The 15,292-nt window shown below is 44.0% G+C and overlaps 2 protein-coding genes across 3 annotated transcripts in view; one reads left to right on the forward strand and one right to left on the reverse strand.

Annotated features, from left to right (window-relative positions):
* PHTF2 (putative homeodomain transcription factor 2) overlaps window positions 1-10,261 on the reverse strand; it is a 61,539-nt gene extending 51,278 nt beyond the window's left edge. For both annotated transcript variants that reach the window (XM_066182815.1, XM_066182814.1), the window contains exon 1: window positions 10,175-10,261. The gene's annotated coding sequence lies outside the window, so the exon portion shown is untranslated. The remainder of the gene's footprint in view (window positions 1-10,174) is intronic.
* Window positions 10,262-10,729: 468 nt separating this feature from the next.
* Window positions 10,730-14,841, forward strand: TMEM60 (transmembrane protein 60). The gene is made up of 2 exons (XM_066182817.1): window positions 10,730-10,817; window positions 14,041-14,841. The coding sequence occupies exon 2, from the start codon at window positions 14,073-14,075 to the stop codon at window positions 14,475-14,477; it is 405 nt and encodes a 134-aa protein (XP_066038914.1). The 5' UTR covers window positions 10,730-10,817; window positions 14,041-14,072; the 3' UTR covers window positions 14,478-14,841.
* Window positions 14,842-15,292: the final 451 nt, after the last annotated feature.

The following is a 15,292-nucleotide window of genomic DNA, read 5'->3' on the forward strand; positions in this document are numbered from 1 at the left end:
TTAACAGAGAGGACTACCTAGTTTTGGTGGTCCCTGTTCAGAGGTGGGGTTTCTTAGCTACTTCCCAGTTCAGGTCATAATCATATTACACAATACACCTTGCAATCAAATTAGTGGTTTCTCAAAAGCCACTGAAATTTATATTTAGATGTCCTTAGGTAGTTAAGAGCTCATGCAAACCCCACAGTACTGCAGTGCTTATTGAGTAAGATAGGATTTAAATAAATTCAAAGTATATTTAGAAATTTTACTCATATCCGCAGGCCAGGCTTTGGTGACCCTAGTCAGACTTAAATGTATATATCTCTAAATGACAGTCTAAAGCAATCTGAACTGACAGAAGTCCAGAATAAAATTGTGCTCTTCCATAGTGACAAAAAATAAACCCAGTCTTTTTAAAGAATGTACAAGTCTAAGCAGTGTCACCTAGCAAAAGGACATAATTAAAAATACAACACAAGCAAGGATGCATAGGCAAATAATTGCTTTCCTTGCCTGTAAACACTGTGAATCACTAAGTATTTCAAGGAACCTGTTCTCTTTATAGCAATCCCAACCTGAATGGTCAAGATACCATCCAGTTATTGAGTCAAGACTTGAGTGTCCTTCTCCGCTCATTATGATCATAGTCTGATGAAGCAATGAAGTTGCATGTTCACTATACATCATCAGAATTAAAATTGCAAAACATGTTGCTTTAGTCTCAAATGTTTTTTAAAAAGTCATTGATTTTTAGTACCTCCAGAAAATTAAAGGCAGTTTTAAGAGGCCAGCATATAAAGCCCTGAGAACACTACAACCTGGTTTTAACTGCTTTCCAAGACAGAACTGTTTTACCATTATGTTAGATCCTCCATATTGCAGTTTCACAATCACAGGCATAATTTCACTAAAATTCCCTGGCATGCAGAGTAAGAAAAGACAATGAATCAGAAGAGTAAAGACTATGGCCTAAACTACTAATTTTATAGCAACATTGGTATCACACAAACTCTCTTAAAGCATTACACTTATTCATGCACAGCTAGAAAACTTTAATGAAGGAAAAACCCCTCACTTTCTAGGTTCAACATCAAAATATAAGTTAACATTATTATCAAATTGCTGACATTATTTGATACTTTAAGTTTAAATGAGCCAAATAAACAGCTGAGTCACATTAGGCATCCGCTGTTGACTGAAAAGCTGCTTCTGCCATGAGTAACAAACCAAGGGAGGTATCCCTGTAATGCAGATACAGCACTAAACTTACCAGAAGTCATCCTTCCTCCACTCAAACCCAGGGGAGCTCTGCCACTGCCACAAAGAACAGGATGAAAGCCTTAAAGCAATGCTCCAAAAGAATCACTACTTTTCATGTGCATTACACATAAACCATTAAACCTACATCTCCTTTTTGAAAGGGAACATCAAATACTAAGCAATGCACTCACTGTTCTTTTTAAGTACTTTATCTATGCATCACTGTTCTCAAAACAGCATTTCAGAATTGCAAATTGTATACAAGCAAATGAGAAACTTGTCACTCCCAGGTTCACACCTTTCAGTGGAGGTTTTATCATGGTCCTTCCAGCTACCCTTAAGAAAACCTGTAGCAGTCAAAACAGAAGGACAAACATCAAGTTAAATTAAGAAAACTCTAGACACTGCTAACCAAAGGACAATATCCAGCAACCAGCATGAAAAGCACTCTTCCTGCCATGCCTGCCAAGCCCCTCCAAGTCATCTTGCAACCCAAGGTCATAACAGTTTGTAAATAAAAAGGAATTAACATACTTGCTTTCCCCAAGCAAGATCAAAAACTCTGCTAAAACTGGATACCAGCATTCCTAGGATGCTGCTCATGAGAGTTAATGTTCAAACTCTGCCCTTCTTGCCATCTCAAAAAAACCCCAAAACCCCCCAAAAAGCCCTGAAACCCCAAAACATAATCACCCTCAAACAACCAATTAAAAAAAAAAATTAACATCCCTAGATGCCTATTTCAGGAGGTTTTTGTTTGAGAAGGCCTGTTTCATCAGACCAAAACCAGCAACAGTGACATGAATCAGACCCTCTGCCGGCTGCTGTGTTCTTTATGAACAGAGATATACCAAACGTGATATATGATGAGAGACAGACATCTGGCAGCATGTGCATGCCTGCCTGTGCCTCCAGTAAGATGTCAGATGCTGAAAAGCTGATCCTTTCTCAGGCCTCGGTATTCTGCCCACAAACCACTGCATATGACCCTATTTCTGCAGCTGCCCATTTCCTTATAAGCTCATGCCCTTGATCACTCACCAGCCAAAGCAGGAAGCAATCACAGACACAGCCCAGAGCAAGCACCGAGAAACAGCTTTCAAAATCTGACTGGAAGTAGACTCAACTTATCCACCTTCACTTCCACAGCAAACCCACCAATATCTAAAGCAATGAAGTGCCACACAAAGTCACTCTCACCCAAGGAATACTTGTTTCGCCAGGGAATCACACAACTGTCTGAAATAGCAACAAAATGTTGACTAGCAGGATTTCTGAGATTTATTTCAGGTTCTGCTAAAAGAACATTGCGTGCAGTTGTTGCAGCTGCTGCAGCCACTTCTGGAATCTCTGCCCTCAGCCTTAAGATCTGTGCAAGTTTCCTAATTTTGTTACATAAATGGTTCATGGGTCCATTTGAAGTAACATGACACAATCTCATAGATACCTTACTCATAAAAATGGAGGGGAAGGACTCTGAACTGAGAAGTCCAAGATTCTATACCTCTCATAATTTACTTTTGAGCCTGCTGCAGTATTTATTAATTAGCAAAAAGCTTCCAATATTTAAACATATTCTGCTGTTCAATAAAGCAGAAAAATCCAAGTCTTTAAAGGGAACTACACTCAAGTTAATTTTGCTTATCTACTATATGAAATGTCAGTTTTAAAATTCTCACCAAATACAGTAATTGCTGACAGCACACTGGATCTACAAGCCATTTCTGAAAATGCTGTGTCTTTTAAAAAAATTAAATAAAAAACAGCACATGGTTGATCTCAAGATTTTTCCATTCCTTTTTTCTTGTACTGAATACTGCATGCACGCACATACATATCCCATGAAACATTTGCAACCTTATACCAATAAATCCCTGAAACACTGTACGTATACATCAGTTTTTACAACCATAACAACTTTATTAAAGAACAGAATTTCTATAAACACCAAGTTTTATATATATATATATATATATATATATATAGATGCCTCAACAAATACTTGGGGAAAAAAAAAATCTCCAAACAAACAAATATAGTCACCACCTTGAAATAAAATGCCATGTTCCCTTCTTCCTTCTTGAGATTCTTAACACAGTAATAAATCTTGCTCACTGGAAATACTGACTTGTGTTTAGGAAGACATGTTTATCTGTCACCAGGCACTGCACAGCAGAGTTGTGGTTTCTTGATGACTACAGTCAGGAAGCTGAAAACCACTCCTAAATCACCAAGTTAGCATCATGTTCTACAAATAGTTATCCAGCAAGTTTTTGAGGCAGCTGAGGCATGAAGTGGCTGAGCTGTCAGGAAAAGCTGCTGTCTCTTGTAACAGCCGCTGTTCTGTAGGAACACAGTTGAAAATGCTGAGCTTCTATTCTTTAAAAAAAAAAAAAAAAAAAAAAAAAAAAAAAAAGGCTCTGGAGTGATCCAAGCAAGGAATTGCAGAGTAACAAGCCTTACATGTGTATCTGGCAAGGTCCTCAAAACAATCATTAAAAATGGAACACCATTATACCTGAAAGACTATCTGATAGGGTCTAATCAGCAGCTTCTACACAGGAAGATAATGTCTCAGTCTATCAGTATTTCTGGACATGTCAAACTAACTGATAAACAAGAGCAAGTGATAGAACATATGTGGACTTTCAAAGAATCTTTGGAAAGATGTCAAAGACTTCCAAATGGTCTGTTGTCTATGAAAAGCAAATATTGCCGCAGATCAAAACCAGCCAAAACACTGAACAAAATCTGGAATCAACATTCTTTACTGCAATCAGCTAATTGGATAATGAAGATTAACAGCAGCATCCAGTCTGCATAGAGCTACTGATCACCCGATACCAGTGCCCAGAAGCTCCTTGGATCACAGGCCACTGGTCTGCAGCTCTTCCATTCCGTGCCAGTCCAAGGCAAAGTGCACACAAATCCCCACTCTCCTTCATGCAGAACCATCCTAATCCTGAAACCAAACAGACTAAATCTTCCTGGTCTGCTCTCTTTGTCTTCCACTAGCTTTCACACACCTTAGCACACTGTAGCGACAGAGGCAGACATTCAGGGCCTCATCCAGCATACATGTGCCTGGTGACTACCTCGTTAAAGGATGAGAGCATCCAGAAATGGCAAATCCCAGGTAAGTATTCCAGCCATCAGATTTTTTACTAGAAAGATGAATGCAGACACCACGCATTGCTCATTGGGCCCTGACAGGTAAGGGTAGCTCACAAATTGAGATGCCCCACATTCCTGCTGGCTCTCAGAGCTCTAAAGAGGGAACTTCAAGCAGAGGCAATCTCTTCCTAAAGATATGTCCACACAACCGAGGGTGAAGGTCAGGATGGCCCTGTAAGGCTTCACAAGGGTTTTAACCACTCTACACCAGTATCAGCACAGTACAGTGTCCTCAGTCACCAGCAGGAGACATCGCCAGGGTCTGACTGCCCCTCTGAGCAGCTCTCACAGGATTTACCTGGGCACCCTGCAGTTCCTGCTCACAGGATTTACCTGGGCACCCTGCAGTTCCTGCTCACAGGATTTACCTGGGCACCCTGCAGCTCCTGCTCACAGGATTTACCTGGGCACCCCTGCAGGTCGGTGAGCAGCAATAGCACCGAGGCAGCTCTGACCACAGCCAGCTTCAACACTCTGCATCTCTCCCAGAAAGCCTTCTCAAGCACCATTAACACAGTAATCTCGACTAATTAGAGCTATTTCCCTTCTGCTCCTCCTAGCTGCACCAGTAGACTAGAGTTTTCATGAAGTACTGCCTAAATTGCGTTCGGAAATAGAGTGAACTGAACCCTGTCCTATTATTCCAAATTTTAAGCTTCTGTAAAAAGGTCTAGCAGTGCTCACTATATTTATATTTTACACTGCAAAGACGAAAAGAAAACCTGAAGAAGTAACATTTCTAGGTGGCAATCTTAAACTAGCAAAGCTTGAGAATATGTATGAACTTTAACAATGAAGAGGCAAAATAAACAGAATTCAGTATCAACCATGTCAACGTTATCTCTAAGGGAAGGCTTACAGGGGAGTGAACCATGAACACCACTCAAAGCCTTAAGAACCGATATCTCAAATCCAGAAAGGAACTTTGGCAGCTCAGGGACCTCTTCCATCCAATATAATACAGTCAGAGGAGCAGGGAGACCTGAATAAAAGGGGAAGGAGGACAAAGAAAACGCTGCAGTACAGCTCTGTTGATCAGCTGTGCAATCTGACTTGAAATACACCTACTTTATTGGGAGAAGAATATTAAAATATTGGGGGAGGGGTTCTGAGAAGAGCTATGAATTACCAACCACTTGAAAGACTCTCGTATTGAAACACGCAACCATGAACAGAAAAAAAAGGTATTATAATAAATTAAATGAGACTTCAAGGGAAAAACAGAAAATAGTCAAGAAAACAACAGCCTCTCAATAATACAGGCAACTTCATTTATTAACTAAGCTGAGAGGACAGCAAAGCCAAATTTTTAACAGACAAATATTCTATTACAACACATAAGCAGACTGTTAAACTCACTGCCACAGGAAGTCACTGAAGCCAAGATTTTACTCCCATTCGGAAAGAAAGCAGCTATTTAAACACACAATAACAATAATAATAAGGAAAAAAAATAAACACACAGCTGAGGGAATCTCAAGCTTCATAACCCAGGATGCAAGGAGATCACTGGGCTGTATTTGGCCATGCAAACACTCCCCTGAACCCGACCCCACAACGGCCAGAAGCCAATACCAAGGAGAGTATGAGCCACACACAGAACAAACTGTCCCTTAGACAGATCAACACGAAGAGTGTTTAGCTGCCAAGCCAGCATCTGCCAGCCACCTAAAACCCAAAAGCATCTGGCGCTGGCCAACTTCCAAAATGCAAGGCTTGCACGATTTCACGTTTGATGTGATATTGCTTTAATTTCTTCTCCCACTCTGCAGTTGTATTTTATTTTTTTTAAGAACAGAACCACAAATTATTTGCAAATCGGAGTCCAACGCTTGGACTCATTCCAGAAAGCCATCTAGGCTCTTTGGAGAACATCCACTAAGACCACCTCAAATGAGTGAAGAATTAAATACTGAACATTACATGTATTCCCAGCAGAAACAAATTTGGAAAAAAATCCCCTTCACATGCATAAATTAAGAAATAAGACAAATAGTTCCAGGAACTCCCTGATATCCTCCCCTTTAACTAAAAAAAAAAAAAACACACCCACAAAGAACCCACCGCAAGCACAAGCTGTATTTCCAAATTTCCTGACAACACAATGGCTATCTCTCTATTTGTATACATGCTTGCTTCTAACTTTGAAGCTGCTCTGAGGTGAAGATGGACCAGACTGATGACTTTCAACGACTTCCTTTCCTAAATTATTCCATGATTACATGTAGAGCATACCCAAACATTACACAGCAATACATTATAGCTCTAATTAGTACTAACTTTTTTCCCCCCTATGGCAATTTATTAAGCTCTTCAGATTCTCCTTAAAAATTCAAATATAATTTCTTCAAATAGTTAACTATTTCCTCTGCACCCATCAAGAAGGATCTTTACAAATAACAGCACAGTAAACTCAAGGGAGAAAACATGACATTTAAAGCTTTCAAAGTCTTTTACTTTTCACACCACCACAAATCTTTGAGTAAGTGGTGGTCAATTGTCCTCAGTCAAATGCAGCAGTACCTCCGACAGGTACCCCACGAGTTTTGTTTTGTTTCCTTCATAAAACAAAAAAACATTACAGAAAAAACAGGCCTACCTGGCTCTGTGGGCAGAAGCAATTAAGTCTGCCTGCTTTCAGCATTGTCCCACAGCTCCCTATTGTCCTGTTCCACTCCACCCATAATATTTTTCCTGCCCCCCACCCATCATAACAACCATCCCAAGTGTTTGGCTGGGCCAGTAGAAGTATGCTACTGCTGATGGCTCAGAGCTTAGCACACAGACTGCCCAACAGCTGCTCACTTCTTGGAGAAGAGAGAGACTCAATTCTGACTGCCTTTTTTTGCGTAGGAATATTAATTTGGGTCATTGTCTGTCAAAAGTTTTATAAAAATTTGTCACAGTGTAGGTAGTTAATGTCTTTCAGCTGCCATTAATTTCAGTTCCATCATCTGAGTAAGAAGTGACTCAAATGGGAGAAGACAGACAAAGAAAGCAATTGTACAAGCCTTGAGTCCTTAATAAGTCTCACTAAAAATCCACATAACCTGTCTGATAATGAATCCATAAACACTGTTTATTATGAAAAGGACTTCCTCACAGACAAAGGAAAACCCAAACCCCAGTCTTTGACTGCTATCATTCTCACTCACAGGGGTCCTGAGAAAAGAAAAAAATCTTCAACGATATTTCTACTAGAAATAAGCAAAGATAGATATACAGAAAAAGCCAAGGAAGACAGTATATGTAACATTGGAGAATTGGGAAAGAAATAAAGTCCACTGCTTTCCAGTGACCCCTGCCAGCTCTGACAGGAACAGCATCGTTCAACTCCAATTGTGCTCCACCCCTCACTGCCTGGTCAGCTGCCTCAAACGAGGTTGACTGGAATTCTTTAACACACCTATGTCCCCTCTCTAAAACACACCAATACTGTTTCCTATTTCAAAACCTGCAGGACTTTGATTTCTCCCAGAATTCACACCAACTGCTGGGTGGCAGCTTATGGATACAGCTGGGATCAACTTTTTGAGACAAGCTGAGCTAACTCTGCTTTGGGAGAAATCCAGTTCTACCGGAATACTTGAAATGCTCCATGGAGTTCCCAACAATTACTGGCAACTTATTTGTATGTCACACTCCACACAACACAAGAGGAAAAAATGATAGTACAAACATTGAATTAAACCAGCTAGGTTTCCGAATTCTTTTTCTGATGACTCAGGCTCATGTTTTATCCTTTGTAATATTTATACCCAGAATAAAAACATACACTGGCAGTAAAACATAGCAACAGAACGTTTAACTGCACAAACATTCCACTTCGAACACGGATTGGGATCTTAAGTACACAAGTTCCAAGCACTGCTCTCAACCTTCACCTTCAGAAATGAAAGTCGCTTGCAAATACTGTACAATGGAGTCCATCAAGGTGATGTGCACACATACATGCATAAACACCTTACTGGAACAGAAATAAGACTTCTGAGAAAAGGATTATCCTTTCCAGGGAATCACAAGCAAAGAGGCAAAACAAAGAAGATCACCAAAACTTCAGAGCTACAAAAGTAGCCAAATACATACAGCTATTTATAACCCAGAGATTTATCCACAGAACACTTTTAGCCTCTTAACCTCAGGGAAACAGAAAATCTGATGCCAAGCACTAATGTATGTAACAGAAATACATCCTTCTGCTGCTTACTGACCACTCCAAGTGCAGCTGAAGATACTAGGATTCACTTACTAGGATTAACAGGTTATTTCAAGTGATGCACTTCTCCCTGATAAAACAGATACCACCATCTGTTTAACATCATCAACAGGAAGATATAAGCAGACAAATTACTGATGACACATCATATGTAGTCTTATTTCTATTAGAGAACTTGTGTATCCAAACTGTAAGATGAGCTGTATTTTCTGTCGGAACATTTCATCACAAAGAATTTCAGAACATTAATTAAAGTACTTTCAACAAGTCAGGTTTTCCAATTAATTACTTTTTCCAGTTAATTATATGACAGATGGGTAAGACACTGGCAAATTTGGAACAAAATGCAAGACTCGGCAGCATAACTTTTCAAATGACCAATAACATGTAAAAGCAATAAAAGGCAAAATACCAGGCACAGAGCTTGACACTACGGACTCAAACTTTCAGTGAATCTGAGTTACACCTGAGAACCACACACTCAAAGGCTAGGTATGAGAAACAGAAGTAAAAGTAACAAACACCTGGACATTTCCAGTACTGTGGGGTAAATTTTCCCCAGCTCCTTTGTTTCTCACAGTAAAGACAGCAAATAAAACACCAAGAAAATTAATGTGATGGCATAAATTTTGAGTGATGAGAAGTTCCCTAACATCTTGATTCCCAAACGGAAAACCAAGGATAAGGTGTAGTCAGGTTGCCACTGTTTTAGGGTGGAAAAGGGAAAAAAAATATATAAAGGGTCAAGAAAACGAAAACATGAAGACATGTAAAACACTAGAACACAAGAGGCGAGGTCAGAGACGAACACGAAGATGCTGAAATTCAGGACCTTTCAAAGGAAGCAGAAAACACGTTCTATCACCTGACACAGGCACCGAGGCAGCTCACGGTACGTTCGAGCACCTCAGCGGGGAGAAGGTGCCTCACAGCAGCGCCGGAGCGGGCGGGCAGAGCCCCGAGCACGGGAAGGGCCCCGGACCGTACCTGCACCTCTGCCGCCCGCACCGACGCCGGCGGCAGAGGACACGGCACCCGGGCACCGACGGCTCCGGGACGGTGCGGCCGCTGCCCGGCCGGACCCAGTGCGGGTCCGCGGCGCTGCGGGCAGGGGCCGCTCGGAGCCGCGCTCGGACCCCCCGCCCCGGCGGCGCCGGCACCGCGCCGGATCCCGCCGGAGGGAACCGCGGCGCCGCGGAGGCCGCGGGCCGCCCGCCCGTGCCCCGGCCGGGATTCCCCCGGGAGGGGGTGAGGGGCGGCAGCCGCCCCGCTCCCGCCGCACAGCCAGGAGAGCCGCGGCAGCACCGCCGGTGATGCGCGCCCCGCGCCTCCGCCGCGCTGTCCCCCAGCACCGGGAGGGCACTGAGAGGGCACAGCCGCCTCGCCCCGGCCGCCCCCCCGCGCCCCGGTCGGCCCCTTCCCCAGCCGCGCCGGGCGCTCGGCGCCCCGGTTCTCCCCCCGTCGCCGCCCCGGCGGGGCGGGGACGCCCCCCGGTGCCGGAGCCCCCCCCGGGTGCCGGAGCCCCCCCCGCCGCCATCTCACCCTTCGCCGGTGCCGCGGGGCAGCGCGCGCCGCACGCAAGGGCGGCGGGAGCGCGAGGCGGCGGCGGGAAGGCGCGCGCGAGGCAACAGCTGGCGGGGGAAGCGGGAAGGGGGGCGAGCGGCGCGCGCGTCCAGGCGGCAGCGGCGGCAGCAACAGCGCGCCACCCGCGCGCGCCGCCGGGCCGGGGGCGGGGCCGGCGCGGGCCGGCAGCCAACGGCGGCCCCTCCGCCCGCGGGAGGGCGGGGCCGAGGCGTAACTGGCGGCATCGCCGTCTAACGAGAGCGCGAGGGAGGCGGGGCTGCGCTCGACGGACGGGGGCGGGGCCGAGGCGGGGCCGCTGTGACGGACAGACCCTTCACCAATTGGTGACGAGGGCGGGGCTCCAGCCTGATCGGCCTCCCGCCGGGAGGGGGGGGGGGCGTCACCGACGGCTGAGGGGAGGAGGGCGGGATTATCTTGAGCGACGTCGCCATCGTCCAATGGCAATGGAGGGCGCCGGGACGCGCGTCCCCGCTGGCCAATAGTAGGCGCGGGGCCGGTGAGGGAGGCGGGAGGTTCCCTGAGGCGGAGCGGGAGGGGAGGGCCCGCCGCCCCCTCAGCTGAGCGCGGGCCCCGCGGACCGGGGGATGCGCCGGGACCTGCGGTAGGTGACGGGCAGCGAGGGGGGTTCCGCCTCAGGGACCTCCGGCACGGCCGGGGAAGCGGGGCCTGGCGGGACGAGGCCGTGAGGCCGAGGGAGGGGCCGAGTTTGTGAATACAAAGCTGTGTTTAAATAGGGTTTTAAACCGGGCCTACCGCAGTACTTCTTTCGAAGTGTTAAATTACCCATACGATCGGAATAGGCTCTAAAACGGTATTTAATCGAATTGGGGTTTTGTTTAATATGGTTTCACCATAATACGAATCTCCGGATTTTTTTAGGCGATGTTCAAGGTTTAAATCTCAATGTATAGCTAGGTTCATGTTATCATTACTACTGAGCTGACTGTCATGTATAAGTTGCCCTCCTCTTTACTTTTCCTTCGAAACAGGACAGAATTAGCTATCATAATATCCTCGTTATGCAGATCATCTCACCAAGGTCAGTGATGCTCCTTGGGTAGTTTCTCCTCACTGAAAATTTTCACTCCCTAATTTTGTAGGTCCTATAATAGGAGTCAAGAGCTTTGTTATCTTCTCACTACGACATCCCATCGGTGTTCTCATTGAAGAGCCAGTTCAGGGCTGTGGCACAGCTGCATCCTTTTCCCAGTGTCACCCATCTTGTTGGGATAGATGGGCTCCAGCAAAGAATCTGTCCATCATCTTTCTTTCAGAATGAGATAATCAAATGCTCATGTAATCAACCCTTCATTGTTATGTCAGCTCTATACCCAACTCTCAGCCTTCAAAACCTGGTAGCTTTCTTTATTTGGACTCTTAAGGTCTGAAAAGTACACTTGGATTTTCTTGAGTTTTCATCTAAAAATGCCTCTAAAACTGACTGGAGCCTTCCAGTCCTGCCCAGTCTGGCAGTAAGGTCTGTTAGGTCAGAGAAAGGCAGCATAACTTCTTCCCATGCTGAATTTTCTGCCTGTTTCTTCCAGTTGTTGCAAAGTGGTTCTTAGCAAACTGAAAGTATTTTCAAGTGAACAACCTTCAAATTGAGTAGCCCTATGTAATACATCTTCAGTAGCCTTGTGTTTCCTCCAGAGACAGGTGATAGCACCTTCTTTGAGTATCTGATAACCTGATACTTCTAAGAGTGTTGAGTTTCTTTTTTCCTTTCAGACCCAAGTTTCCAGTCTGTTTCTGTTTGGTTTCTGCTTTCTCCATTTTGCTAATAAGAGTCTCCTTCTTGTAGTGCTTGTAACATTGATTTCTAGAGCTGGTTTTGAAAAACATTCTCATGAAAAGAATGTTGAAACTTCATTTCAGAGCATGACTCTTCACTTCAGCCACAGACTTGCGCTTGAGAATATTGGAAGTATTTACAGTATTTTTTGTTTTCAAAATACTGTAAATACTTTAGGCCAGACATAGTAGTTCTGTAATCCCCTGCCAGCTGGTTTAGGTTTGTTTCTGTAACAAGAGTAAAACAAAGCTACCTAAACCTCCTCTGATATTTTTGTCCCCATAACTCTTGAATGCTGCTTCTGAGCTTCACCTCTTCCTTAAGGAACAGAAGGGTGGGGGTCCTGGTTCCACCCTGTCAGGAACTGGCTTTCACAGACCCTTTGGTGATCTGAGCAGAACCAAGACTCTGAAAAGCAAAGCTACAAAATCCTACTTTAAACTTTTTTTTTTTTTTTTTTTTCCTAGTTCAGCTCAGGGAACTGGCCTGCTTTGAACACAAGTGCAGCCCCAAAACAAAGAGGGGATGCACTGAGTCCAACTCCAATTTAGGTTATTTTAGGCAAAACTGGATCTCCTTGCGAGAAATCCCACTGCTATCCACAAAATCAAATCCATTCAAACTTCAAACCCAGACAGAACAAAAGAGTAGATCTGTTGAACTGTGTATCAGAAGATACAGATTTAAACTGTAGGATGATTTTAGAGATGTACAAAATTGTTATCCCCTCACTGTAAGGTAGCAGGTCATCTCATAACCAGTTGAGACAGCAACTTTTACTTACCTCCTTCCAGTAGCAAATCTTATCTGAGCACAGAATTTGTTCAACTTCTAATCCGGCAAAAAACTCTCCCAGTTAAAAAGAAAAAGGTGGCAGTAGATTTCTGCTTGTTGGGTGAGCTCAGGAGCCACAATCAGGTGATGTTGTGTGGATTGGCCACAGCACAGAGGAAGCAGCAGCAGCTGCTGGGCACAGAGGGGAAGCAGCTCTTGTCCTTCCCTCAGCATCTGGTGCTGAGGATTCCATGCTTCAGAACACAACATCACACTTTCAGTCATTCAAATATTTTTGTACTCTGGAACAAATCAAAGCTCATTTTCTTATTTCAGGTGAAAGACTATTAGTGGTCTAAAGAGAATTATTTTAAAAAATTACTCAGTTTTTAAAAATAATTAAAATTCCTATTTCAGCACCATTTCACTGGTAAAAATTATTCATTTTTGTAGCATGAAATTTAGAGGAAGATCACAGTCCTTCACACTTCTGTTTTTTACAGTTGTGGTGAAAGGCTTTTGGCAGATGCAGTGGTAAAACCTTCCAGTTAGGAATACAAGAACTTAACTTTCATGACTGTAGTGGCAGATGCATTTGTCTTGTTTTTCTTTCGTCATGACTACAGAGAAATTTAAATATCTTACCCAGCCAATAAACCTGTCAGCCAGTGTCTGAATACTTGAGATACCTGCCAAAAAGCAAACATTATCTGTAGCTTTTAGCAATTTCAAGATTGCCGGCTGACAGAAAGCTGGGCAGTGCTCACTGGCTGTTTGAGCCCAGGTCACTTCAGCTGCAGCTCTGCAAACTGCAGGCTCTCTCCCAGGGTTTTGTGCTCCGTTGTGCTGGCTGGCATTTTACTGTGGTTGTTTTGTTACAGAGAGAATTGTTTTGTTTTCAAGTGTTAGCTGTGAGTGCCTCAGTACTGGCGGAAAATGGATCTAAACATATTCTTAGCATTCAAAAATCCTTAAATGAGTCTGACAGCTTGTTTAGGATTAAAGTACAGTTCATTTCACAGAACTAATTTAGATTAAGGCAGTTACACAGCTGACTTAAGGCACTCCAAGGGAATGGTGGACTGGAACAAACAGTGTTCAGCTGAGTATGTTAGTTATGGAAGCGCTAGGGAGCACTATGTGGGTTCAGGTTGGGAGTGGGAAAGCAAGAGCAAGGAATTGGTCTCCTTTATGGGATATCCCTAATGGTGGTGTGGTGCCATCTTTTGATGCCTCCCCTCCCCCTTTTGTTTTACAGGCAGCGAAGGACTTCCTCCCAAAGCTGTTTAAATGAGAATGTCCCTGGCGCAGAGAGTGCTGCTGACATGGCTCTTCACGTTACTCTTCCTCATCATGCTGGTGCTGAAGCTGGATGAGAAAGCACCGTGGAACTGGTTCCTCATTTTCATTCCAGTGTGGATATTTGATACAATCCTTCTGGTCATGTTAATTGTAAAGATGGCTGGACGATGCAAGTCTGGCTTTGACCCCCGCAACGGCTCCCAGAACATGAAGAAGAAGGTCTGGTACCTGATTGCAATGCTGCTGAAATTGGCCTTCTGCCTGGCCCTGTGTGCCAAGCTGCAGCGCTTCACCACCATGAAACTGGCCTACGTCTTCATCCCACTCTGGGCCCTGCTCATCGGGGGCATGCTGGAACTCGGCTATAATGTCTTCTACGTACGGAGAGACTGAGCTGTGCCAAGTGGTTTCCAGTGCCAAGACTGGCACCAAATTACAGATCATTACCATTCTGCCACAAATTTGATCTTCAAACTAGAAAGTTAAATGAGTTGAGCTGGAGACTCAAGTGAAAGCAGGCTGAAGACTGAAAATAGACTTGTTTCTTTTTTTTTTTTTTATTTTAAAACTCACATACGCTCTTGTAAATAAAAGTTTTTGTTCAACATAAGCTGTTCTAACGTGATTACTGTTATTTGTTACATGGAGTAAGATACAGGTTCTGCACATGCAGGTAGAAGAGCTTGTCAGAGAAACCACAAATGCTCTACCCAGAGTATTCGGCACATTGAGTAATCCTAGGAAAGAGGACTAACATTTTCTGCCACTTATGGTGTAAGTCAAGGAATAACCAGTTAACAGTAATTTCCATAAGGAGCTGAATTTGCTTTAAAAATCAGTAACAATTGACAGCAGCCAAATTAGAGCAAGAAAAGGAATAAAGTAATACACCTTTTTTTTTTTTTTTGACAGTGAGATTCCATTACCAGTCTAAAAATAAGCAGTGTTTTCTAAGCTGCTGAAACAGCCCATAACCAGTATGTTGGGGAACCTTAGGGAATACAGTTGGTAGCTGAACTGTGCCAGCAGTCCTGAGGTCCAGAGAAGAGGGAGACAATGGCGATTCCTTTCCAAGTGAGAAATCACCAGTATTGCAAGAGACTGAAAATACTGGGTAAGTTCAGTACTGCATTTGTACCTGCCCAAAGTGGTACTTAAACTCTTGTTCAAGTTTGTAATTACCCAAGGATATGAAATTTTGGGGGGTG

This window comes from Chamaea fasciata, unplaced genomic scaffold, assembly GCF_029207755.1.
Source record: "Chamaea fasciata isolate MVZ Bird 193981 ecotype frontalis unplaced genomic scaffold, bChaFas1.0.hap1 SCAF_5, whole genome shotgun sequence".
Taxonomy (NCBI): domain Eukaryota; kingdom Metazoa; phylum Chordata; class Aves; order Passeriformes; family Sylviidae; genus Chamaea; species Chamaea fasciata.